General features: G+C 36.8%; 2 protein-coding genes across 2 annotated transcripts; one reads left to right on the top strand and one right to left on the bottom strand.

The window, feature by feature from the left end:
* Window positions 1-798: 798 nt before the first annotated feature.
* On the top strand, window positions 799-11028 carry LOC113284374 (protein TSS-like). Its single transcript, XM_026533816.1, has 23 exons — window positions 799-1098; window positions 1218-1279; window positions 1401-1493; window positions 1577-1649; window positions 1840-2154; window positions 2252-2316; window positions 2436-2573; window positions 2964-3005; window positions 3102-3614; window positions 3721-3869; window positions 4198-4660; window positions 5286-5348; window positions 5442-5543; window positions 5971-6270; window positions 6349-6441; window positions 6551-6652; window positions 6735-6839; window positions 7237-7370; window positions 7704-7887; window positions 8042-8173; window positions 8383-8495; window positions 8587-8668; window positions 9091-11028. The coding sequence occupies exons 1-23, from the start codon at window positions 1029-1031 to the stop codon at window positions 10666-10668; spliced, it is 4971 nt and encodes a 1656-aa protein (XP_026389601.1). The 5' UTR covers window positions 799-1028; the 3' UTR covers window positions 10669-11028.
* A 180-nt stretch (window positions 11029-11208) lies between these two features.
* On the bottom strand, window positions 11209-13347 carry LOC113278476. Its single transcript, XM_026527301.1, has 2 exons — window positions 13176-13347; window positions 11209-11601 (listed from the first exon to the last, which is right to left on the bottom strand). The coding sequence occupies exons 1-2, from the start codon at window positions 13259-13261 to the stop codon at window positions 11397-11399; spliced, it is 291 nt and encodes a 96-aa protein (XP_026383086.1). The 5' UTR covers window positions 13262-13347; the 3' UTR covers window positions 11209-11396.
* Between the last annotated feature and the right edge of the window lie 14000 nt (window positions 13348-27347).

The raw sequence follows: 27347 nt of genomic DNA, 5'->3' as shown, positions 1-27347 counted from the left end.
CCTTTTGCTCTTCTTCCTTCAGGAAAAATGGAGGCAAAATCGAGACCCAAACTGCCTCTCCCTCTTTGTTTCTTCTGCATTTCTAACACTAACCCGGCATTCAAAACCTTGTCAATTTGACAGATTACATTGGAGAAGAACATTTATTTAGTGTTTTTAATTACAACGTGCGGGTGGTTTCACTGATGAAGTCTCTGCAAGTCAGTTGCGGGTGCTTGATCAAAGAGAAGAAGGTCATTAGAGAATTGATGATTCTTCTATCGCTTAATCCAACATTTTTACAACTTTCATCCGTGGAAGTTTGATCAAACGTTTATCACGATGGGCCATCTATTTTTCATCAGACTCATCGACTGATCAGAACTCAGAAGAGATTGAGATTTGAGAAGACAGAGGGTGTGTGACTCGGTTGATTCACGAGTCGGTAAAGGAAGTGAAACGGTGGGCGCGCATTTCGAAACTTCTTCTAGGCTAATGAATCAGGTTCGGATTTTCCCGACCCGTTATGACAATGATTCGATGAACCTTTGTGTTATCTGGTTAGTATTGGGACGGATTTCCCGATCAATTTTCCGGGTTAATTATTGGTCAGAAAGAAGCAAGTTGACGGACGTCCCGACAAGTAAAAAAACAAAATTCTCGGCCATACCGGCAAACCTGTCAACAACTCTCCACGTGGCACTCATTTCAACGGTAATCTTCTCCTAGTTTTTGTCTTAGTAGTTGGGCTTTTACTCCCATGTAGGATGTAGCTATAAACTCATCACATGTATGTATGATAAATATAACTGAGAAGAAAGAAGATGAAAATTACGCAAGCAACAACGAGAGGTCAGAATTCCTCAAAAATCTAAGAAAGAAAAAAAGAGTAAAACCCAAAACCTTCTCCCCTTATCCTATCTTCTTCTTCCCTTTACATACTAAATCCTTTTCGAACGCTTCGATATCTTTATGTTTCTGCCAAATTTGGTTTCCATTTGCTCCTCCAGATAAAGCTTGTATCAGTTGTTTAGCTTTCGTGTTTAAGTATGGCACCAAAAGCAGGAAAAGGCAAAGGTAGCAAACTCAAAGGAGAAAAGAAGAAAAAAGAAGAGAAAGGTTGTGTAGTATGAATAGGGTCATGGGTTTTATCATCAATTATTAGTTCATGTTATTCATAAACAAACGCATTTAAGTTACTAATGAGTACTTTGCTTATTGTTCTTGTCAAAATGCAGTTGTGCCTAGTATTCTTGACATCACTGTTATCACTCCGTATGATTCGGAAATCGTGCTTAAGGTGTTCTTTTCTTCTTTATTTTCATTTTACATATTGTTTGTACAGGAAACTATGTTATGAATTGCGTTTGTAAAATGCTAATTAATGCATAATTTAACGTTTTTCTATTTCAATTTTGAAGGGAATCTCGACTGATAAGATCCTCGATGTGAGAAAGTATTTGGCAGTCAATGTGGAGACATGCCACCTTACCAACTATTCTTTGTCCCACGAGGTAAGCGAGGATGGATTAAGATTTTTATTGGTTGTACAGGTATTGGTTGCAATACGAGTAATAAAGTGTGGTTATGGATTTAGGTTCGAGGGAAGAGATTGAGTGACACGGCCGAGGTTGTAATGCTAAAACCTTGCTTGCTAACTATTATTGAAGGTAATGTGACAAGTGCACAATCTGTTTTCAATACACTAGCCTGTACACCCACGAGACGAACGTGCATAACTACGAATTAGGCTCAGGGTCCTATTGAAATAATCATTACACTAGTTCTTCTGTTCTGTCTTTGTATGTATTATATCTTGGTTTGTACTTGTAAATCACAAAAGGTGCCACTCATTTGCAGAGGATTATGTTGAAGAACAAGATGCGGTGACACACGTGCGGAGGCTACTGGATATTGTGGCTTGTACCACATTGTTCGGTAAACAACAGAAAGAAAAAGAAAATGGAGGAGGAGGTCGACCCAAAACCAAAAACAGTAGCTCCTCTTCGTGTCAAATTCTTAACAACGGAGGAGGAGAAATTCAATCCTCGGAATTGTTATCAATAATTTCTCCAATTTCTGAGAAATTCGGAATGGAAGCTATTCATCCAATCCCAAAACTCTCCAATTTCTATGATTTCTTCTCTTTCTCTAATCTTTCCAGTCCTATTCTATGTAAGTTTCTTCTCTCTTGTATTTGGAAACGCCATTATCTCTCTCTCTCCCTCTATAACTGTGTTTGGTTAATGTCATTTTATTCTTGTTTTTCTAGTTCTCAAGAGATGTGATTGGAAAGACTGTGATGAAAAGCGTGATGGTGATTATTTCGAATTACAGGTAATGTTGTTACTTAGAATTTCATTATTGGATACTCGTGATTTCATTATAGGGTGAGTTTTTTGGTATTTGTATCTTTTCGTGTGTGTTATCTTGAGCTTGTGTGTTGTACTGTGCAGGTTAAGATATGCAATGGGAAACTAATAAATGTAGTGGCATCTGTAAAAGGGTTTTACAGTAGCAGTCCAGGAAAGAAGCTAATTGAAACTCACTCCCTTGTGGATCTACTTCAACAGCTTAGTCGCGGTTTTGCAAATGTTTGTATCTACTTACCCTTGTACTTATATATAACAAAACCTGATTATGTATATGGATTCGTAAACTAGATGAAATTGAATTGTCTCTGTATTTCAAAAATTTGGTGTCTATTTAGTTACGCAGTAGATCTAGTACAGGACAAATCACATGCCACATGGTTTTAGTAAAGTCAGCCATAGATATTGGTAGCCTGCAATTTCGGAAACCCAACGTTAAATTTATATAGGCATCCTGTACGGACGTTCATGGCAGAGTATTCTGTCTAATAATTAAATTCCATTTACTGAATAATTAGAACTCTTAAGTCGCCATACATAAAACACTTGGATTATCTTCGGTTACAAACATTTTAGGTTTTCGTGCTATCTGAAAGTTTAATTTTGATGCAGGCTTATGATGCATTACTGAAAGCTTTTGCAGAACACAATAAGGTGCTTATTTGAGGTTTTGATAGAATTTTGCCTTAATGTGAGGTTATTCTTTCTAAAATGACGAAACCACATTAACATATATCTTCTTTTCTCCAGTTTGGTAACTTACCTTATGGCTTTCGGGCGAATACATGGCTTGTTCCTCCAACCGTTCAGGAGTCTCCATCTAAGTTTCCATCCTATCCAACAGAAGATGAAGCGTGGGGTGGCAATGGAGGTGGTCATGAACAAGATAGTAAATATGATCACAGACCTTGGGCCACAGAATTCTCTATGTTGGCATGTCTGCCATGCCAAACTGAAGATGAGAGACTGGTTCGAGATAGGAAGGCCTTTTTGCTACATGGTATTTTTGTAGATGTCTCAGTTGTTAAGGCTATTTCAGCAATTCGTCGACTTTTAGACTCCAATGCAAGTTCAAAAAACTTGGTACATGAAGAGCTCGCTGGGGACTTGTATATTGTGGTAAGGCGAGACAATGTTCTGGTGGGAAGGTCTTTGCTTGAAAACAAAATCGACGGGAACCAGACACTTTGTATGTCTGAAAAGGAGGTTGCTCAAAAAAATCTACTGAAAGGGGTTACTGCAGATGAGAGTGTAGTTATTCATGTAAGAATAAATTCGTTCCGATTGTATTTCTTTTTTATTTATTTCATGTAGTTCAATATTTCTCATTCGTACCTTAAAATCTAAAGCAGCATGAGTAATCTTCCAGGATACTTCCACATTGGGAATTGTCATTGTCAGATACTGTGGATACACTGCTACAATCAAAGTCGTGGGTAATGTCAAGAAGGGTAATTGGATGGATATCGATTGTGAAGATCAACTGCACGGAGGTGCCAATTCCCTTAATGTTAACAGGTATCCTTATACATCTATATAGTTAGGAAAGTATTTCTTGCATGCAAATATGTGTGTACAAATCTATGTAACAGTATTATTACTCGAACATGCCCCTCTTTCTTATTGCATAGAATTATTCTTTAGTTATGTCAAGTTTCGTTGGTGGTTGTGATGATCGCATGAATATATGTAGAACCATGCCAATTGAGGTGCATAATGTTGTGATATATTGCAAGAGATATGATACTAATGTATCTCCATGAATATTATTCTCTGAAATTGTGAACATCTCTTTCAAAATCGGAAAGATCAAAGAGCAATGATTTTGGTGCTCTGTATTTTACAGCTTAAGGAATCTGCTCAATAAAGAACCGTTCATGGAAGGCTCTCCTAAAATTTCAGATGATCTGGAGGCTGCAAGGTGTTCAGTGCGGACAGTTATGAAAGATAGCTTGGCTAAGTTAGATGAGAATTCAACGAATTCAGAAAGATCATTCAGATGGGAGCTAGGCTCTTGTTTGGTGCAGCATCTGCAAAAACAGGAAACTTCTGAAAGTAGCGGTCACAATGGGAGTGAAGAGGAAAACAAGAAATCTGAATTAGCTGTTAAAGGTTTGGGGAAGCAATTAAAAGTGTTAAAGAAGAGAGAGTTGGATACCAGTGAGGGAGATTCAAGATCAGAGAGCATGGATATAGGGGAAATGTCTGATTCAGAGGATTCATGCAGGGATAAGGCCGAATTAAGAAAACTGATTCCTGAGGCAGCCTTCTTGCGTCTGGAAGCATCTGGAACGGGTCTTCACCAAAAGGTGATCTTTATCATAACTCACTTTGACACCATCTTTGTTTCGTGGGACGTGCACCAACTTTAATTTTCAATTAGATACCTTTCATCATTTTTGGGTCACGATGACATATTTCAATCATGGGTTAGATTTTAGGTTGGGTGCAATTTTTGGTTTGGGTATAGGTCCACAAAATCAAGTGAGGTGAATTCTAGCACATCACTATGTTAGTTGTATGGTGATATTATTTAACCTGAAATGCTTGTTACAAGAAAACCATTGGAAGGAAACACACTCAACGGCTGGTAAACTGAAAGCCTACCTCCATACGTCTTAAGGAATCGAGAAGCATAAAGCCATTACTTTGCAGATAGGAGTTCAGGAAATGACAGTCCTTATAGAAACTAGCTTCTAGTTCATTCTCATGTCGGTCGATTAAGCCCAAGAATATCAAAAATTTATTGTCATGTCATTTTAAGCATGTGCAACGGAACCCTCCTCATCATAAATAAGGATGTGAAAAATGATCTAGTACAACAACGAGGATGAAAATGTTGTTCGTTATAGGAAGGTTTTGGTTTTGGTGTTTCTTTGTCATGTCTCTGTTGAATGCTCAATTGATATTAGTCAAATTTTGTTATCCAAGCAGTCATTGGATGAGCTGATTGAGACTGCGCACAAATACTATGACGAAGTTGCACTTCCAAAGCTGGTACTCTCCGTTTTGTATCTGTACAAGTCTCTTAATTACATATATTATATACTCTTACGTGAAACTTATGAGGTAAAGGCATTCTATTGGTAGGTTGCCGACTTTGGATCACTTGAGCTTTCTCCAGTAGACGGACGCACATTAACTGACTTTATGCATACGAGGGGACTGCAAATGCGCTCATTGGGGACTGTGGTGAGAAATAATTGTGCACTTCTATTTTTTACCTCGAGTAACAAGCGTTGCTTTTCGTTTAAGTATCTACTGAGATCTACAAACACCAAGTTGACACTTGACACCAACTTGGCTAAGCCAACACTTTGCTGATGCAGTGGTTTCTGGCCAGAATTAATTCTCTTCGGTAGAACTATGAAATTATATCATGCACGCAGTGAAGTTTTAATGTTTCCTCGACAATTTTAACCTTGCCACTCCTTCAAATTTAAGTACTTAATTGTTATCGTCTCTCATCTCACCATAGAAAAGCAGGTCAAACTTATTTACGGAATGGAGGTTTTAATGTTTCCTTGACAATCTTGACCTTGCCAAATGGTGTATGAAGCAATGGCCCATCCTTCAAATTTAAGTATCTAACATTTCTCATCTCGCCATACAAAACCAGGTGAAACTTGCAGAGAAACTCCCTCATATACAATCACTTTGTGTCCATGAGATGGTTACCCGAGCATTCAAACACATTCTTAAAGCCGTCATAGCATCAACTGAGAAACCGTCAGACTTGTCTTCAGCAATTGCCTCAACCTTGAATTTCTTGCTTGGGTCCTGCATGGAGGAAAGCAATGACTATGTGCTAAAAATGAAGTGGCTAAATACTTTTCTGGCAACAAAATTTGGTTGGTCGCTCCAAGATGAGTTTCAACACTTGAGGAAGTTTGCAATTCTTAGGGGACTTTGCCATAAGGTATCCTTGTCCTGACAATTAACTTGGTTGTCATTGATTCAGTATGGGGTTATTAGTTATCATTTTTTATTTATCCAGGTTGGAGTGGAGTTGGTTCCAAGAGATTACGATATGGACAATGGTAACCCTTTCAAGAGATCAGATGTTGTCAGCATGATCCCAATCTGTAAAGTAGGGTTCAGTGCATCTTTCCAATTTTCTTTCCTTCTAAGTATTTTTATTGTAAGCTTGTAACTGGATAAATGTATAATAAAATAGTTTCCTGAATTCTTTTCTGCAGCATGTGACATGCTCCTCTGCAGATGGTCGTACCTTGCTGGAGGCATCTAAGACTGCATTGGATAAAGGAAAGCTAGAAGATGCAGTGAACTGTGGTACAAAGGTAATAGTCATTACTGAAAAGCATATTGTTCGAGTTATGACTTCCATATATCTGATTTCTTATCAAGTATGTTGATTTATAGGCTCTGTCAAAGATAATGGCCGTTTGTGGGCCCTATCACCGAACAACAGCAAGTGCATACAGTCTGCTAGCAGTAGTTCTTTATCATACTGGGGATTTTAATCAGGTAAGTTGATTTTTTGTCATTCTTTATTGCATTACTTTTTGTGCATGGGCATTTTTGTCACACTACTTCATCAATTAGGTTGAGAAGTATATTATGAATTCCGTAGTTATGAAGCTGTAGGATGTCCAAAGCCAGTCCACCATAAAAAACTAGAGAATTTTTCCACCTAAGGCTCCCATATTTTCATCTTTAACAACATATATTTAAGCACTAGGTTTATTTCTTATTGGTTAAATGAAATTTCACTCGTCTGATTTGTTGCCAGTTGTCTATGGGATTCGTTCATGCCCAAATAGCAAAACTTTGAGTTTCAGAAAAAAATGTCTTCAAACTACTTGCGAAGCGTGGTGCACCGTTTCACCTTGCTTTGTTTGACATCTCTATGTTCTCTCCTCAGGCGACTATATACCAACAGAAGGCTTTAGATATCAATGAGAGGGAACTCGGGTTAGACCATCCAGATACAATGAAAAGCTATGGGGACCTTTCTGTGTTTTACTATCGCTTGCAACACATTGAGTTAGCTCTGAAGTAAGTTAATGAATTATATGGTTTAATGTTTTTCACTTTGCTATTCATGTTCAGCGTTATCAATGAATTTGTAAGAATGAACGAAGGAGGTTAATAATCCAAAACTGATTCGAATCCTTTCAGTTGACATATGTCTTCATCTGAATTTGTATAGCTGAAACTCTTTAGTTTAGGTTGACCTAACTAGGACTTATTCATGAGAGATATACAAGAAAGTGAATATTGGGATTGAATATACGAGCTCTTCCCAACAAGTTGAAGTAATTTATTTCTCGGGTGCTCTGCCCTTATTTTTGCTGTAATTCTATTGACCATTTCTGTTTTAAATGACAGGTATGTCAATCGGGCATTGTATCTTCTACATTTCACATGTGGCCTATCACACCCAAACACTGCTGCAACATATATTAATGTGGCTATGATGGAGGAGGGAATGGGAAACGTCCATGTTGCGCTCAGATACCTACACGAAGCCCTCAAATGCAATGAGAGGCTATTGGGTGCTGACCATATACAGGTTTCTCTCATTTTAATCAAAATCCAAGTTTAGGATAGCAATTTCCTTCTTTTTTCCCTGCGGGAAAACATACTTGGTTTGTATACTTGACCAAGAATCCTCCATATGCAAATCTGATGACAGTACTGTTTTATTTTCCTTTTAAACTTGACAGACAGCTGCAAGTTATCATGCCATAGCCATAGCTCTTTCTTTGATGGAAGCTTATTCTCTCAGTGTACAACATGAACAAACAACATTACAGATACTACAAGCAAAACTTGGACCAGATGATCTTCGTACTCGGGTAATCAAATCTGGTTAACTAATCTAGTATGTGTATCTTTATGAAGAAGTCTCCAGTAGGCTGGTAAAGTAACGGGTATCTTAAAGTAGAAGTTAAATTGTTGAATAACACAACAAAACAGATGTAGATGAGTAGAATGCAAGAATTAAACAATGATAATTAGTCGCCAAAAGTACACAATTGTATTAACCATCTGTTTTCTCCCTCAGGATGCTGCTGCATGGCTCGAGTATTTTGAATCAAAAGTCTTAGAACAGCAAGAAGCCGCTCGCAATGGTACTCCAAAACCAGATGCTTCCATTGCTAGAAAAGGTCACCTTAGGTACTGAATGCTATTACTTGCTTCAATCTTTGGTTGAGTTTTCATCTCGCAGAATATCATTAACAATGTCTTTCGACACTTTCTTTTGCAGTGTGTCAGATCTCTTGGATTACATAAATCCAGATAAAGAAGCCAAGGGAAGAGACATGCAGAAAAGACAAAGACGTGCTAAGGTAATTTGCAAATATAACCTTAGTTATAGAGCATAAAAAACCCATGTTCTTGATCTGAACTTCCTAATGAATTTAACAACAAACACATAAAGACTGCACTTGGCGTCCGAGAAATTCTGCATGCTGCAAATGAGGGAAAAATCTTTGATTTCTTAGGAAGCTATACTGAATTATGACTGTGATTGGCGTTTCGGACAATAATGGAAAAGGCAAAAGTGTGATAAATTTTTAAATATGGTCAAAATTCTTGCACCCTTTTCGTCGTAAGGCTTTATTTATGCAAACTGCAATCAAATTTACCATGCTCCTTAATAACAATTTATGCCTTTTTCTTTCATTTTCATCCGGCAAATTTTGCCTAGATAATGATGAAATAAAAAGAAAAATTTCATGTTTTAATTAACTTTTATGATGATTAATAGGTGTTCCAGACTGATGACAAGCCTAAAGAAGAAAAACACGATCAGATTTCCGACATCATGGTCAATGTTAGCTCAACAAACACTTCTTTGATCGCAGAAGAAAGCAAAGATAAAGGATCGTCAGATCTAACCTATTCGCAAAAACTTCGAGAAAATAACGATGTGGGTAAGTTGGAGCTGACGCCTATAAACCGAGAAATTATAGAAGAAACATCTGATGAAGGTTGGCAAGAAGCCAATTCAAAAGGAAGACAAGGAAAAATTGGAGGTCGCCGGAATGACCATAAGAAACAAGCCCCTGCAAAGATAAAAATCAACGGCACTGAGCTCTCTGAATATGTAGATGCAAGCTGCAAGAAAAGCTCACCAGTTCGACAAACAACCTCAAAGTCATCAGTTGCTCCCAAACTACCCAAGGCTGTGATCCCAAATGTTTCAGAAAATCAAACTAAATTGCAGGCAATAAATCCCATACCACCGGCAACTCTCACATCAATGGCTTCCAAGACTCTCTCTTATAAAGAAGTGGCTGTGGCACCTCCGGGGACAATCTTAAAGCCAGTGGTGTTGGAGAAACAAGGAGAGTTGAAAAACGAACCATCAGCTACCACTCAAATCGTTCATGATGTTCAACCAAAGATATTAAAGGAAGAAAAATCAGAAAAGAGTGTCATGGAAGTTGAAAAAGAAGAGGAAACACCGTCCACAACCATTCAAAGTGAAACTGAAATTGAGGAGTCCCTTGAACAGAAGGAAAGCCTTGAGAAGTCCAGTGAAAGTAATGGAAGTAAGCTTTCGGCTGCAGCTCAACCATTCAATCCTGGGCCTCTCCCTTTCAGTTCAGTTGCTACAACAGATGTTTATGATGTAAGGGCCAACCAAAGTGCGGTTTCGTTGCCTCCTATGGGAATTCCTCATCCATCAATTGCCTCAAGGGTACCTTTCGGCCCTAGATCACCATTATACTACAGAGCTGGCAATACCTTTCATATGAAACATGGTTCCCAAAACCATATTGCAGGGACTGCATCAAAAATTATGAACCCGCATGCACCTGAATTTGTTCCTGGAAAAGCTTGGCAACCCACTTCGACAACCGGAATCATAGAATCTCAGACCGCGCTTTCTGGTTCTGCTGGAAATAATCATGATGGTGGAGGCAGTGTCCTTACAGGTACTAGAGAGAAGATGGGAAGCAGCGGCAACAAGACAGAAAAATCAGAGCTTGCAAGGCAGATACTGCTTAGCTTCATTGTGAAGTCTGTTCATAGTAACTTAGATATTTCAGATAAAAGTTCAGTTGGAGACGGGAACAAGGAAGTTTTAGGACATTCTTCAGATCCAATTGAAAGGGACAGCGCAATCATCAAAGTTGTATACGGGAATGAAAATAAAAGAGACTCTGAAGCTCACTGCTCTGAACATGGCCAGGCTAATGTCTCGGATGTGGGGAAGAATAACAATGGAGATGGAGCAGGGTACACGGTGGTAACAAAAAGAAGAAGGAAAGCACAACAATTTCCCAGTGCGGTGAATGGGTTGTACGCGCAGCAGTCTAAATTGGCATCAGTCCGTTGAGGAGGGAATGAAACACCAACCCTTTTCATTTCTCCCTGATATTCATTCTCTTTGTGGAATAGAAAGCTGAGCAAGTTGAGTGTTGATGCTCTTATAAGGCCAACCGGAGGTTCATTAACCTCAACCAAGTCCAACTGAAGGCTCGTCAACCTAAACTCAGATTTAACTGTCAGGATTTTCCCATCCCTGCTCAATGTAAGTGAGCCATGTCGGGTTGGCACAGTTCATTTTTCATTTTTTTTTAATAATAATAGTCTATCATCTCTGTAGATGCAGAAGAACTTAAACCGAAAAATCTTAATAATAGTCAGAGATTTCCTTCTCTCTTTGTGAAAAAAATGTGAGAAGCTTGGATATCTATTTTGGTGCCACTATAATGGTATGAACCCTGATATCTAGTTTTCTATCTTAAAATCCTAAGCTGTGCAGGAAAATGTATAGAAATCGAACCTGGACAGGAAAAGGTTGAGACGTTTCTCTTCTCTCTTTGTACATTTGCTAGACTTACCTCTATACAATAGTCAAGTCTGGATAGCGAAGTACGAGACCCGAGGACAATATTTAGAGTCGGATTCTATTACTTGAAAATGAATGCAACAAGTCTAGATTATCACATCTCCGTCTAATACAATTAGTCAATTACCCAATAAGCATTACAGAACCTATTCATGCACATTCAGAAAACCAGACACATCGTATGTGGTCATTCCTGATACAAATTATCTGAACTATTCGCAGTTGTAGTGCTTGTCAACAGCTTCTGAAATTTCCCAAGTGCACTTCATTCCTTTGGGGAAGACTACTAAATCCCCAGCACCAATCTCAACAAAGTCATTGTAACCATCAGGAGTAACTTTCACTTTCCCTTTCAACAGGTAACACGTTTCATTTGAAGTAAACGTCCATGGAAATGTGCTTGGGGGTCCTTCCCATCTAATTTATCAATCAAATTACCACAGTTAGCAAAATCCTTCAGGTTAATCCAGTTATACAAACAGAGTTTTTAAAAAATGATGCATATATATATCTAACAATGTACTGTTCATACATGATGATTGTTGGTATTACAGATCTAAGGAAGAGCATCTAGTGGATATCCATATGACATACTTTACATGAATGAGTCAAATTTCGGAAGATCAATGTTAGATTATGGTTGAAGTTTGCTCAAGCATCTCAGCCTATGTTGATTGGGACAAGGTAGCGGCACTGCATAGGGGTATAAATATGAAGCCGCACCACTAGTCATACATTATTTTTCAACTATAAGACCATTTATGTAATATATTACTCAAAAGACAAATGAGCAAGGCTTTAACCTCAGCGAAACTACTGAATTCAAAGTAATAAACAAAGACCTCAATTCTGTATTATTGGGTTTGGGTTGCTTAATCAGGTTATAAGAAAAATTCCCTAAATAAAGGCCTCATCTTGGTTGGGCGAGGCGCCCAGGCATCTCAACTACCACTTCGGCGCCTAGAGTAACATACTCTGAAGAGTTTTCCTAATTGCAGCGACTCATACTCTTTTATCACAAGCTACAACCATGGAAATCTAGCATTAAACCATAAAAAACTGAAAATTTCTGCACATCGTTTGACTGAATGAATCAAATAACTAGTTTTAGTCACATCAGATACTACTACTACTACTATCCTAGAAAATAACTCAGAAAAACTGAAGAAAAAGGCGATTAATCTGACAATTGTCTAACAGACGTTCATATTGGTGCTAAAAGTCTAAGGAAGTAGTCCATGGGTTCAGCAATATTTCCAATCTAGTGGATACTCATTACTCACATGACCAATGCAACAAAATTTCAGAAGATAATATTTGGGTTCAATTTTGCTCAAGCATTTTAGCGTACGTTGTTTCGGGCGAGGTGTTGGGGTACATACAATACGAAGCTGCAGCATTAGTCATACATCATTTTTCAACTACGCTACTAAACCATCAGGCATTAGGTGATATATTACTCAAAAGACAAATGAGGGGGGGGGGGGGGGTTAATCTCAGTGTAACTAGTGATTCCAAAATACTACCTCCGTTTCTGGAAAAGTGATACTTTCACTTTCTCATTTTAGCCTAAAAATAGGCCAAATTGAAAAGTGAAAGTATCACTTTTCCAGAAACGGAGGGAGTACAAATAAAGACCTCAGTGCTATATGTAAGGTTTAGGTTGCTTAATCAGGTTTGACAAAAAAAATCCTAGATAAAGGCCTCGCCTTGGTTGGGTGAGGCGCCTAGGCACCTCAATCACCCCTTTTGGCGCCTTGAGTTGTTCCAAATAGCAGCGACTGATTCATACCCTTTTATCACAAGCTACTACCATATTAATCTAGCATTAACCCGTAAAAAAGTGAAATTTTTCGCATAACTGAATGATTCAATAACTAATTTTAGTTGCAGCAGCAGATTCTACTTGTACCCTAGAAAAAAAAAACAGTAAAAAATGAAGAAAAAAGCGATTATAAAGAGATACAGAGAGAGGGGAAGAGAGAGCTTACTTGGGCCAAGATCTTACGCCGAGGCTAGTGAGTTTGGATTCATCAGGGTTGCTTTCGATCTTGATCCCCATTTTCTCAGTCGCCATTTTTCTCTCAGTCTTTTCTTCTTCTTCTTCTTCTTCTTTTTCTCCCAGCTGCTCTCCTCTAGCTCTAGTAGTAGGTAGTGTTATTATTTGACCCGTGAGCCTAGTTAGTAATTCGGAGAATTTTTCGCGAATCCGAACGAACTGACCGTATCCAAACCAGTCGGCCGAATTACTTAAACCCCGAATACACTACGCGTATAATATGGGGTTTACGAATATATCACGAATTATTGGCGTTCCCGAATTATTCGGCTAGCTAGTTCGTTCACCTGGTTAGGTGAGCTCGGTCCAACTCGTTAGACAGACTAGGTGGTTTCACTCGGCCAGTTTGTAACATTTTTCCAAAAATGCAACTGGAGAGATTCGAACACAGCACCTTAAGGTCCCCCACTAGCGCCTGAACCACCAGACCAACCACATGTTGGTGTTATCGTCAGAAGGTATTTTATATATAAGCATTTAAACTGCAAATCAATACACCCCACCTGTAAATTCTATATTTTCATTTTTTTTATACATGCTGAATTTCTTAAGCCGACTTCATATCTTAAAAACGAATTATACACGTACGTATGCCGTTCCGAACTACTGCCAAATAATGTACCGTTGACTGGATTTTTGACCGAATTCGATCTGCCCGAATCCGTCTAATTCCCGAACGTATGCCGTCCCGAACTTCCCTCCGTACCCCGAATTGCTAACTAGGCCCATGAGTAGCAACTTATTAAATACATCTCTCTCTTTGTCTGACTCATCATCCAATTCTTGCAGTCTCTGGAGTATCATTTATTAATGTTGCATAAATCGACGCTTCATCATCTGAATCCGAACTGTGACCCATTTAGCAGCAGAAGAAGCTAAATTGAGTGAAATACTGAAATGAAAAATTGTATTTTCAGAAGAAAGTGGTGGAAATAAAGGTATGTGAACAGCGAAAAACATGGCGTACTGAATTGTAAGTTGGGAGTGGGTTTGATTTACATACGACTGTGTGCAGGTGATATACACGCAGTGACGGAGCCAGGAAATTGAGAGAGGGGGTGCAAAAAAAATTTTTTTGCGGGCAGCATAAAATGAATAGCAAAGTTTAGATCAAACTCTAAAATTAAATTGAGCACATAAATACATGGCCCGATGACCTAATTTACTAAACTATAACGATCAGAAGCACTAGCAACACACAACCCAAGCTCCAATTCTGGTGATATAATTGAAAGAAGAACGGAATCACATCATCAGCGACACTTATGTTTGGTCTTTAGAAGCAGAAATATAAATGGTTCTCGTGTGAATACGTGTATCAAAGACTTTCGACCTCTAAGCCTAATTAGCAGTTTTTACAAGATTATAGCGAAGCTGTTGACTGAAAGATTGAAGGTGGTAATTTCGGGTTTAATTTCTAACGCTCAAAGGGCTCTTGTTAAGGATAAACAGATCCTTGATGGCATTTTGATTGCTAATGAGTGCATTGACAGCAGATTACGTCAGAAAAAACCGGGTATTATGTGCAAAATAGACATGCAGAAGGCGTTTGACAACGTAAGTTGACCTGCACTATTTGCTATTTTAAGAAAAAACGGTTTTGGAGATAAATGGATTGAGTGGAAAAGGTGGTGTGTGACTACATTCCAGTTTTCGATTTTGGTGAACGGAGAAGCGAATAATCTGATAAAACCTACAAAAGGCATTCGGCAGGGTGACCCATTGTCACCCTTTCTCTTTATTCTTGTGGTTGAAGTGCTTTCTCTTTTGTTAAATGATGTTGTTTCAAACAGTAGGATTAGTGGTTTTCAAGTGGTGGATGGAGAGAACAAAAGTTTCCCACTTGCAGTTCACTGATGACAATGTTATATTTTTGGATGCTTCAGAAATTGAGGTAAAAGACTGCTCATTGTTCTTATTTTGTTTGAAGTGCTAACGGGTTTAAAGTTAAACCTAGAGAAAATCTCTATGATCAGTATTGGGGAAGACGATTTGGTGGAAGATTTGGCGCAAGAGTTGGGCTGCAAGGTGGAGTTTCTTCCGGTGACTTATTTGGGAATGCCTATTGGAGTTGGCAGAAGAAACACTCTTATCTGAGAGGTTATTATTTCAATCTATGCAAAAGAAGTTAGATCCGTGGAATGAAAGTTCTTGAATAAAGCTGGCAGGATCGTTTTAACAAAAAGCTCTCTTGAAAGTCTAGCAGTGTACTTTATGTCTCTTCATGTTATGCCAGCTTCGATCGAGAAAAGGTTAAACACTATTATGAGGAAGTTTTTATGGGGAGAAGATGATGGCAGGAGGAAGATGAGCTGGGTGTCGTGGGAAGGAGTGTCGAAACATAATAAGAAAGGGGGTTTGGGAGTTAGAAGATTAAGACTTGTTAACAAATCTTTGCTAGCAAGATGGCATGCGAGAAACTATAAAGAGAAAACAACATTGTGGAGGCGTATTGTCTGTGAGAAAACTAAGGCTGAAGAAGAGTGTTTATTGCCTGCACAAGTTAATGAATCCATCGGTAAGAGCTTGTGGTTTGACACCTTAAAGCAGAAAGATGATTTCTACGACGCTGTAGTTGTTAAGATGAAGAGTGGAACCGCTATTCATTTCTGGCAGGATATGTGGCTGGGTAATAAAACTTTTAAAGAAAAATATCCACGTCTCTACATGCTTAGCAAACAGAAAATGGATACGGTGGCTAGGGTTTATGATGGATCTTGGAATTTTCTTTTTACTCGTGAGCTTAATCCTGCAGAAAGGATTGATCTGTTGGAACTGAAATTTGATATAAGGGACGTTAATCTGATTCAAGGAGAGAACGATTTTTTGGAAGGTGACTGCACAGTTAAATACTTCTACAGCAAGCTAACTGATGAGGAACCAGATTGGTTTGGCTATAATATTGCTTTCAGTAAGTACGCTCCTCGTAAAGTCATATTTTTATTTTGGGCTTCTCTGCGTAAGTCTATTCCAACACGGAGTATGCTGCAACATAGACGTGTGGTGATTCAGTCGAACCTGTGTCCATTGTGTAACGAGGAAATGGAAACATTGGAGCACTTATTCATGTTTTGTAGTTGGGTTGCTTCACTGTGGAACTTCTTTGTAAATGCAGTAAGGGTGGGATGGGTAATACCGAGGGACTTTCAGGAGCTAATGCAGAGCTGGAAAATTTGGAATTGCTCAGTTAGGATTAAACTAGTTTGGCACTTAACGCCATTTGCAATCTGCTGGGAGCTTTGGAATGAACATAATAGGAGAATACATGGGGGAAGGTCAAAATCCAAGTATGAATTGGAGTGCGCTGTTATAATGGATATCTCGATTTGGAGTGCTTCTACGGATATTTCCAAGAATATTTCAGTTAACCAACTTCTGAATCATTGGGAGGATATAATGCTTATGTAATTTTCTTTTTTTGTGATTTTTCTTTTGGTTCCTCTGGTGCTTTGCGCCATGTACGTAGCTTGTAATTATCTCTTTTTCATTAATATATCCTTCCTTTTCAAAAAAAAAGTTGCTTTTGATCTGGACTTTTAGGGGGTGCAAACATGACTTTTTTTCCCTTTTGGGATTGAAAAGAACGCATCTTGCAGAGATTTTGAAAATTAAGGGGGTGCAATTGCAACCCCTTGCATAGGGCTGCCTCCGCCCCTGTATACACGTTGGGCGATGACTATTTGGCTTTTCAAAACCCGCTTAGTTTGGGCCCTAGGCAATTATTCGAGGCCTACGACTATAACACACAAAAAAATATTTTGAAGTAAAATGGATAATTTTGTCCAACTATCTTATTTAATGGCAAAATTATCCCTGATTATGTAGTGTTAATTTGGATAATTAAATGATGTTTATTCAAATTAATCCTGAAATCAACTACCATTAATCCATGATCAAAACTTTAGAAAAAATGTTTTCTAAATAGACTCATAATCGATTTATGTTAGTGCAACAATAGATCGATTCTTGGTAAGAGTTTTTTCCATCGGCGAAGAAAACCCATAATCGATTTTTGTCAATGCTCACATAAACCGATTACAACAATCGTTTTTTAGGGATATCCACATAATCCAATTATCCCATACTTTCAGAAACAAAATATTCATTACATAGTTTAGGAGATTAGCACATTACATATATAAGACGATTCAGAATGCGAATTCTTGAATGTGGCATATCAATACATCGTCAATGAACCTACGAGCACGACGACACAACACCACAAATTCTAGGGGTGAATGAATTTTTTTCCCCATTGCGAATTCTCCAAAAGCCGTTGAATCGTTATAACTGCAATTAAATTAATTATTCGATGTTGTATGCAAACATTAAACGATGATATATGTATTAAAATATCGAATTTCTCACTTTTTCAAGTGGAGGAGCTAGTGCATGATGGTCGTTCACCATTTTGCTAACTTTAACATACTCTCGCATTAATCTTTTTATGTATTGGGATCGAAAATCTAAGTCTCCTCATTTTTTCTGGATTCGTGGTGTGCTCATAATAGAATTCTTTGACTCTCTTCCAAAACATTGAATATAGTTCGTCGGGATGTTTGTGGAAGGCGAGGAAGGACGATTTCACGAGCTGCATATCTTCTTCTGGATCCCATTCAATTTTCTAGGATTACGGTGTGATGGGGGAGTGGCTCAAATAGGTTGTCTTTAAATAGATAAGGACTCAACGACTATTTTTTTTTGGATTCAATTCACACAATCAGATTTTACAAATGTCCACATAAATAGATTCTGGCCTAGCAAAATCATTTGATTTTTAATACTGCACATGTAATCCGATTCTTGGCAAAAAAGTTACAGAAAAAGTGCCAATTCTCCTTATTAGAAACAATTACATGGAATGCCCACATAGACGATTCTGAAAGTTGTCAAAATTTGGAAAACTGCCAATTCACCTCTTTGTCCCAGGTAAAGCTATTTCTAAGGCGGTTTCGCGTAAGCAAGCTAAATATTTGGAAAAGTGTGCTTCACTTGGATATGGTTTGGGTGTCTTAGCGTTTTCTACTATTGGGGAACTTGGTGAAGATACTTTGTGTTTTTTCAAGCGCCTGAAGAATTTTATTGTTAATAACGATGCTAGTAGTGGTTTTGGCAGTTTTATTTTTCATAAATTAGGCATTGCTATTCAAAGAGGTGTTGGAGCCCAGCTTGTTGCTAGGTTACCAACTAAAGTCTTTGTATAAGTTCTGTTTATCAATTTTTTATTAGGGTATTTTTTTTTCAATCTGAAAAAAAAATTTGTTAGGGTTTAGACTAACAAATCTCATATTCTCCTTTTTTTTTTTTAAATTTAGGGTTATGTCAAAATTATGTTTTTTTTTTCTTCAGAATCAGACTTTATAAGTATCCGTAATAACCGATTCTGAACACTTGCAAACCAGGTGAATGGAATTTTCACAATCGGTTTATGTGGTGCACCCTCAAAACCCAATTCTGAAATTGTACCCCTGGAGAACTGTCAGAATCGAATTTATATGGGTAAACGTAAACCGATTCTGATTGAAAAAACTGCCAAAATCATGCATTTTTTGCACACACATTGTAGTTGGTTCTTTTGTCGCGTCTTGGGTTCTTCTTAAAAACCAGGTTAACGACTTAAAGACTTCATTGGGATTGTGAATCCAGACCGATACTACTTTCTCGTAGTTGTGTGATCTGATCTTGCGATTTCTATCGTACGAGTACAATCGCAATGATTGGCTTGAGATTGATATCTCCGATAGGCAAGATAAAAATTAGTCACAAACATCTTCGTCTCATCGTTTGTGATTCCACAATATCTTCTTTCGTTGTGTCGATTAAGATTATTGTAAGGGAATCAAGTGCGTAGCATCCTGCTTGGATCAGAGATGTAGGAGCATAACTGTACCTTGGATCAACGTGAGATTGATTGGGGTTCAACTACAGTCCAGACCGAAGTTAGATTGAAGTGGGCTAGTGTCTGTAGCGGCTTAATACAATGTGTGTTCAATCCGGACTAGGCCCCGGGATTTTTGTGCATTTGCGGTTTCCTCGTTAACAAAATTCTGGTGTCTGTGTTATTTCTTTTCCGCATTATATTTTGTTATATAATTGAAATATCACAGGTTGTGCGTTGTTCAATCAATTAGAATATCCGACCTTTTGATTGTTGATTTAAATTGATTGACACTTGGATATCGGTCTTTGGTACCATCCAAGTTATCTCTCTAGTATTTGATAAAGACTCGCAGATTTCTATTTGCTTGAGTAAAGATTAAATCGAGAGATTGAGATATTAACTCTTTGATATACTTTTTATCTAGATTGAGTCTGACTGTCTAGTTGATTCTCTAGAAAGTATATTGGAGTTTATTTATACAGATTGCTAAGCGAAATATTGGGTGTGGTTGTTGTACCCCCTCTTTTTCAATTGGTATCAGAGCAGGAAAATACGTTCAAGACCTTACAAGTCTGCGTTTGTAGCGATCTGACTCTATGGACAGAGGTGCTATCTCTATTAACGTACCACCAGTCTTCGATGACTCTAATTACTAATGGTGGAAAATTGCTATGCGAGCTTTTCTTCAAGCGCGTGATTTTTAATCATGGGTATATGTAGTTAATGGATATGATGCTCCCGTTGTCGCAGTTGGAGATGTAAACGTTCCCAAGAATATTGGTGAATACAGTCTTGCCGAGATACTTGCTGCAAAGCAAAATTCAGACGGTTTGAATAGAGTTAGACTTGAGTTTCTCATTCAGATGAACTGAAGATGAAATATATCAAATTAGAAAATCACAGGTTTAAAGATTACTAGAGTTAGACCTGAGTTTCTCGTTCGGATGAACTGAAGACGAAATATATCAGATTGGAAAATCGCAGGTTCAAAGATTGCTAGAGTTAGACCTGAGTTTCTCGTTCGAATGAACTGAAGACGAAATATATCAGATTACTAGAGTTAGACCTGAGTTTCTGATTCGAATGAACTGAAGAAGAAATTTATCAGATTTGAACATCCCGGGTTCGAAGATTACTAGAGTTGGACCTGAGTTTCTCATTCGGGTGAACTGAAAATGAAATTTATCAGATTTGAACATCCTATGTTCAAAGATTACTAGAGTTGGACCTGAGTTTCTTATTCTGGTGAACTGAAGATGAAATTTATCAGATTTGAACATCCCGAGTTCAAAGATTACCAGAGTTAGAACTGAGTTTTCTGATTCGGATGAATATAAGTTATTAGAGTTTGACCTGAGTTTCTAACTCTTGTAACCTGTAACATCAGGATTGAACATCACAGGTTGAAAGATTATTAGAGTGAAAATGACCAGACTAACCTTATCGGAAATAAGTATAGTAAATATTACAAATTAAGAAAATGACCATATTACCCTTATCGGAAATAAGTAAAGTAAATAGTACAAACAGTAAAATGACCATATTACCCCTACTAAAAATTGGTGCAATAAATATCATGGAGATAGTGAAAATGACCATACTACCCTTATCAGAAATAAGTGAAATAAATATTACAGATTGTCAAATGACCATATCACCCTTACTAGAAATAAGTGCAATAAATATCACACAGACAGTAAAAATGACCATATTACCCTTACTAGGAATTAGTGCAATAAATATCATGGAGACAGTTAAAATGACCATACTACCCCGATCGGAAATAAGTAAAGTAAATATTACAGATTGTGAAAATGAACATATTACCCTTACTAGAAATAAGTCAATAAATATCACAGAGACAGTGAAAATGACCAAACTACCCTTATCAAAACTAAGTAAAGTAAATATTATAGACTGTGAAAATGACTATTTTACCCTTACTGGAAGTAAATGCAATAAATATTATGGGGGCTGTCAAAATGACAAAACTACCCTTATTGGAAATAAGTGCAATAAATATCACACAGACGGTGAAAATGGCTATACTACCCTTACTGGAAATTAGTGAAATAAATATTATGGAGACTGTAAAAATGACCAGACTACCCTTATCACAAATAAGTAAAGTAAATATTACATACTGTGAAAATGACTATTTTAACCTTACTGGAAATAAGTGCAATAAATATTATGGAGACTGTCAAAATGACCAGGCTATCCTTATCGGAAATAAGTAAAGTGAATATTATAGACAGTGAAAACGACCATACTACCCCTAATGGAAATAAGTGCAATAAATATTATGGAGACTGTGAAAATGACCATACCACCCTTATCGGATATGAGTAAAGTAAATATTACAGCCGGCTAAAATGACCATTTTACCCTTAGGGGAAATAAGCGCAATAAATGTTATGGAGACTATCAAAATGACCAAACTACCCTTATTGGAAATAAGTGCAATAAATATCACTAGACGGTGAAAATGACTATACTACCCTTACTGGAAATTAGTGAAATAAATATTATGAAGACCGTGAAAATGACCAGACTACCCTTATCAAAAATAAGTAAAGTAAATATTACAGAGTGTGAAAATGACTATTTTACCCTTACTGGAAATAAGTGTGCAATAAATATTATGGAGACTGTCAAAATGACCAGACTATCCTTATCGGAAATAAGTAAAGTGAATATGACAGACAGTGTAAATGAACATACTACCCTTAATGGAAATAAGTGCAATAAATATTATGGAGACTGTGAAAATGACCAGACCACCCTTATCGGATATGAGCAAAGTAAATATTAATTCGGCTAAAATGACCATTTTACCCTTAAGGGAAATAAGTGCAATAAATGTTATGGAGACTGTCAAAATGACCAAACTACCCTTATTGGAAATAAGTGCAATAAATATCACACAAACAGTGAATATGACCATACTACCCTTACTGGAAATAAGTGCACTAAATATTATGGAGACTGTGAAAATGACCAGACCACCCGTATCGGATATGAGTAAAGTAAATATTACAGTCGGCTAAAATGACCATTTTACCCTTAGGGGAAATAAGTGCAATAAATGTTATGGAGACTGGAAATAAGTGCAATAAATATTATAGAGACTGTCAAAATGACCAGACTATCCTTATCGGAAATAAGTAAAGTGAATATTTTAGACAGTGAAAATGATCATACTACCCTTTTCGGATATGAGTAAAAGTAAATATTACAGTATGTGAAAATGACCATTTTACCCTTAAGGGAAATAAGTGCAATAAATGTTATGGAGACTGTGAAATGACCAGACTACACTTATCGGAAATAAGTAGAGTAAATATCACTGACAGTGAAAATGACCAAATTACCCTTACTTGACTGTGAAATGGTCATTTTCACAGTCTATAATATTTACTTAACTTATTTCCGATAAGGGTAGTCTGGTCATTTTCTTTGTCACGATGATACTTATTGTAATAATTTCTAGTAAGGGTAATTTGGTCATTTTCACTGTCAGTGATATTTACTTTACTTATTTCCGATAAGTGTAGTCTGGTCATTTTTACAGTCTCCATAATATTTATTGCACTTATTTCCAATAAGGGTAATATGGTCATTTTCACAATATGTAATATTTACTTTACTTATTTACGATAAGGATAGTCTAGTCATTTTCACTATCTCCATATTATTTATTGCACTAATTTCCATTAAGGGTAATATGGTCATTTTCACAGTTTGTAATATTTACTTTACTTATTTCCGATAAGGGTAGTTTGGTCATTTTCACAATCTCCATAACATTTATTGCACCTATTTCCACTAAGGTAAAATGGTCATTTTCAGAGACTATAATATTTATTTTACTTATTTTTGATAAGGGCGGTTCAGTCATTTTTTATAGTCTCCATGATATTTGTTGCAATAATTTCTAGTAAGGGTAATATGGTCATTTCACAGTTTGAAATATTAACTTTACTTATTTTTAATAAGGGTAGTCTGGTCATTTTCACAGTATTGCACTAATTTCCATTAAGGGTAATATGGTCATTTTCACAGTTTGTAATATTTACTTTACTTATTTCCGATAAGGATAGTCTGGTCATTTTCACAATCTCCATAATATTTATTGCACTAATTTCCATTAAGGGTAATATGGTCATTTTCAGACTTTGTAATATTCACTTTACTTATTTCCGATAAGGGCACTTTGGTCATTTTCACAGTCTCCGTAACATTTATTAACCTTGTTTCCAGTAAGGGTAAAATGGTCATTTTCAAAGACTATAATATTTACTTGACTTATTTTTGATAAGGGCAGTTGGTCATTTTATAGTCTCCATGATGTTTATTGCATAATTTAAGGGTAATATGGTCATTTTCACAGTCTGAAATATTAACTTATTTATTTTTAATAAGGTAGTCTGGTCATTTTCACCCTCTCAATAATATTTATTGCAGAAATTTCTACTAAGGGTAATATGGTCATTTTCACAGTATGTAATATTTACTTTACTTGTTTCCAATAGGGTAGTCTGGTCATTTTCACAGTCTCCATAATGTTTATTGCATATGTTTCCAATGAGGGTAAAGTGATCATTTTCATAGTTTGTGATATTTACTGTTCTTATTTCTGATAAGGGTAGTTTGGTCATTTTCGTTGTCTCCATGATATTTATTGCACTTATTTCTGGTAAGGGTAATATAGTTATTTTCATAGTCTCCATGATATTTATTGCACTTATTTCTAGTAAGGGTAATATGGTCATTTTCATAGTAAGGGTAATATGGTCTATTTCAACATGTGTAATATTTCCTTTACTTATTTCCAATAAGGGGAGTCTGGTCATTTTCACAGTCTCCATAATATTTATTGCACTTATTTCGAGTAAGGGTAAAATGGTCATTTTTACAGTCTGTAATATTTTCTTTACTTATTTCTTATATGGGTTGTATGGTTATTTTCACATTCTGTAATATTTACTTTACTTATTTTCGATAAGGGTGGTCTGGTCTTTTTCACAGTTTCCATAATATTTATTGCACTAATTTTCATCAAGGGTAATATGGTCATTTTCACAGTCTGTAATATTTACTTCACTTATTTCTGATAAGAGTAGTCTAGTAATTTTCACAGTCTGCATAATATTTTGTTGCACTTTTTCCATTTAGGGTAATATGGTCCTTTTAATAGTCTGTATTATTTACTTTACTTATTTCCGATAAAGGTAGTCTGGTCATTTTCACAATCTTCGGATTTTTTATTGCACTTATTCTGATAAGGGTAGTCTGATAATTTATACCGTCTTCGGAAGAAGCAGATATGTCAAAGTCAAATTTCTATAAAGTCAAGACTTGTTGACTTGGTCTTGATCCTGTTTTCTAATATTAAGAAAATTAAAAAGAAAAAGAAAAATGTATTTTGATTTATAGAAATGAAATATAATTGTTAGTTTGTACAAATGTGGGAAAATTAGTGACAAGTAAAATTCAAAGTGTCATAATTTTGAGGTTGTTTTAGATGTGGTGAAATATTTGGGTGGAATCATCACTTTGAATTATAATTGTGATTATCTGTAAAATTGTCAACAAATATTATTGTGACTAATAAAAGAATTTAAAATTCTTAATTATTATCACGAATACAAAATTTAAGAACAATTATAACTGTTGCAGGACTTATCACAGGTGTATCCGTGACTGAAAAATAAACTGTGACAGGTTGCACTGTTACAAAATCCTGGTTTTGGTGTAGTGTTGTCTTTGTTGTTTCGCTGGGTGTTATTGTTGTTGGTCCTCTAATTTCAAAATTTTCAGTTTCTTACAAATTTTTCATTTTACTTCAACCCAAACAACACAAATACAAATAAATTATCAGCTATAAAAGCACGAGAGTTTTCCTTGATTGTATGACCAGGCCAGCAACGAAATAATAAAGGTAATTGGCACAAAAAATTCCTCAAGAAATTATTATCCTTTGCACATTACATTTAAGTTCTTGCTGGAATTATGAACTTAGTTATATTTGTTAAGATTGTCAGGATATTGTGATATCTTGGCAGTTATGCTATGTATATTCTGTTTCTATGTGTTGTAAGATCGTATAAGATCATATATTGTATATCTTTTCCTTTTCTTATTTGTAGCTGTACATCTTGTATATATGAGGCGTTTGCCCATTGAGGAATACATATTGAAAGATTATTCTTCACAACCCATCTAGTTTCCCTCTGATGTGCATGTTCTATCATGGCATCAGAGCTAGGTAAGATCTGAGAATCCACTCTTCTGCTGCATAAACCTTGAAACAAACATCTTCCAGTAAATCATTGTCTTGTATTTTTTAGTCTGTTTTCCCATTCCAAAGTTTGAAACCCTAAATCCAGGAAACTAGTTAGCTGTTACCCTAAAGTCTGTGAACATGTCTCGAGAAAATTTTCAGCCGATTACTGTCAGATTAGATGGAACAAACTATAATCACTGGTCTTTTCTTATGAAGAGCTTTCTCAAGGGAAGAAGCATGTGGAAATATGTAGATGGAACATAAAAAGTTCCAGCAGCAGGCACAGGCACCTCTGATGTGAAAGATAAAGACAAAGAAGATACAACAGTTGATGCCAAAGAAACTTGGGAAGTTAACAATCATAAGATCCTCACATGGATTAGTAACACAGTGATCACCTCAATCAGTATGCAACTCACCAGCTTTGAAGTCGCAAAGGAGGCATGAGATTTTCTGCAGAAAAGGTATACACAAATCAACTTTGCTCAACGATATAAACTTGAACAAGATATTCGTGCTATGAAACAAAATGATCAATCGATTTCTGACTTTCACTCTGAGATATCTTTGATTTGGAACCAATTGGCTCTTATGGAACCAAAATGGACTGTTGATTTGGCATTATGGGAGAAACATAGAGAAGAAACACGGCTAGTCCAACTCTTGATGGCATTAAGAGAAGAGTTTGAAGATGTGAGAGGTGCTATTCTTCATCGCTCACCTTTACCAACTGTTGAAGCTGCCCTGTCTGAACTTATTGCCGAAGAAACGCGCAAACGTATCAAGTCAGAGATCTCAAGAGTATTTGCAATGCCATCCAGTCGACCTAACTTCAACAATCAGAAGAACAGTTTGCCTATGCCCATGCCATCAACACAACGTGACTTGTCTCAGGTCCAATGTCATAATTGTAAGAAGCTTGGCCATCTAGCAAGGAGTTGCACAGATCCACCGCCGATTGCACCACCAAATACACCCTCAACACAATGAAATTATTGCAAAGAACTTGGACACTCTACAAGAAACTGCATTTCTCCATCATCCAGAAACATGAGAAGGATGAACTCCAATAGATTCAGTGGTCCAACCAGATTTGCTGCAGCACCAGTACCATATATTGGTTCAGCTCCCTCTTCATCAGCACAAATAGTACCGGCTACACCAGATATCAACTGTGATTCAACATCATCCGTGTCAAACCTTACTGACATACAAGAGATGATCAAACAAGCACTTGCATTGGGTAACAATACTGCAATTGCTTCTGTTTTCTCTGCTCCATCAGGTATTTTCTCTACTGGTTGGTACCTAGATTCTGGAGCATCAAACCATATGACATATAACTTGAAAGCTTTCGATAGTCTTTATCCAGTTATAACTCCTAAAATACACACTGCTGATGGGTCAACTGTCACTGCTAGTCATATTGGTTTGGTGAAGGATTCAAGTGATATATGTGTTCCAGATGTGTTATTTGTACCTAAGATTACAATGAATCTTATCTCTATTGGTCAGCTATGTGATCAAGGTTTTTACACACTTTTCTACTCTAATGGTTGTGTTATACAGGATCTCAAAACAGGGAAGCTAGTTGGGATAGGCCGTAGAGTTGGTCGATTATATCTCCTTCAAACTCTAGTCATTCCACCAAAGCCCAGAAATCATGTTGTTGATGCTACAACTACTTCATCGTGCTCCACTTCTCCATTTATGTCTTGACATTCTAGGTTAGGTCATGTTTCTTTTCCCCGTCTTTCGTATATGATCAATAAAGGCTTGTTAGGAGATACTCAGTTAGACAAAGAGCCTAGATGCATCTCTTGTAAAATGGCAAAAGAACCAGCACTTTCTTTCAGTTCTAGCACTTCTATTTCTACTGAACCCTTTTCTCTTATTCATTCTGACGTTTGGGGTAAATCTCCAGTTGTGTCAAA

Source organism: Papaver somniferum, chromosome 5 (genome assembly GCF_003573695.1).
Source record: "Papaver somniferum cultivar HN1 chromosome 5, ASM357369v1, whole genome shotgun sequence".
Classification (NCBI taxonomy): Eukaryota; Viridiplantae; Streptophyta; class Magnoliopsida; order Ranunculales; family Papaveraceae; genus Papaver; species Papaver somniferum.
Note: the sequence above shows the minus strand (reverse complement) of the source record. Positions and strands in the feature narration are given on the sequence as shown.

Excerpts from the sequence above, each read along its gene's own strand:
- LOC113278476 (XM_026527301.1), bottom strand. The coding sequence starts at position 13,261 with ATGGCGACTGAGAAAATGGGGATCAAGATCGAAAGCAACCCTGATGAA. Across the intron at positions 11,602-13,175 it reads GGCGTAAGATCTTGGCCCAA|ATGGGAAGGACCCCCAAGCA; the intron begins GTAAGCTCTCTC and ends TTGATAAATTAG.
- LOC113284374 (XM_026533816.1), top strand. The coding sequence starts at position 1,029 with ATGGCACCAAAAGCAGGAAAAGGCAAAGGTAGCAAACTCAAAGGAGAA. Across the intron at positions 1,650-1,839 it reads CTTGCTAACTATTATTGAAG|AGGATTATGTTGAAGAACAA; the intron begins GTAATGTGACAA and ends ACTCATTTGCAG. Across the intron at positions 2,574-2,963 it reads TTAGTCGCGGTTTTGCAAAT|GCTTATGATGCATTACTGAA; the intron begins GTTTGTATCTAC and ends ATTTTGATGCAG.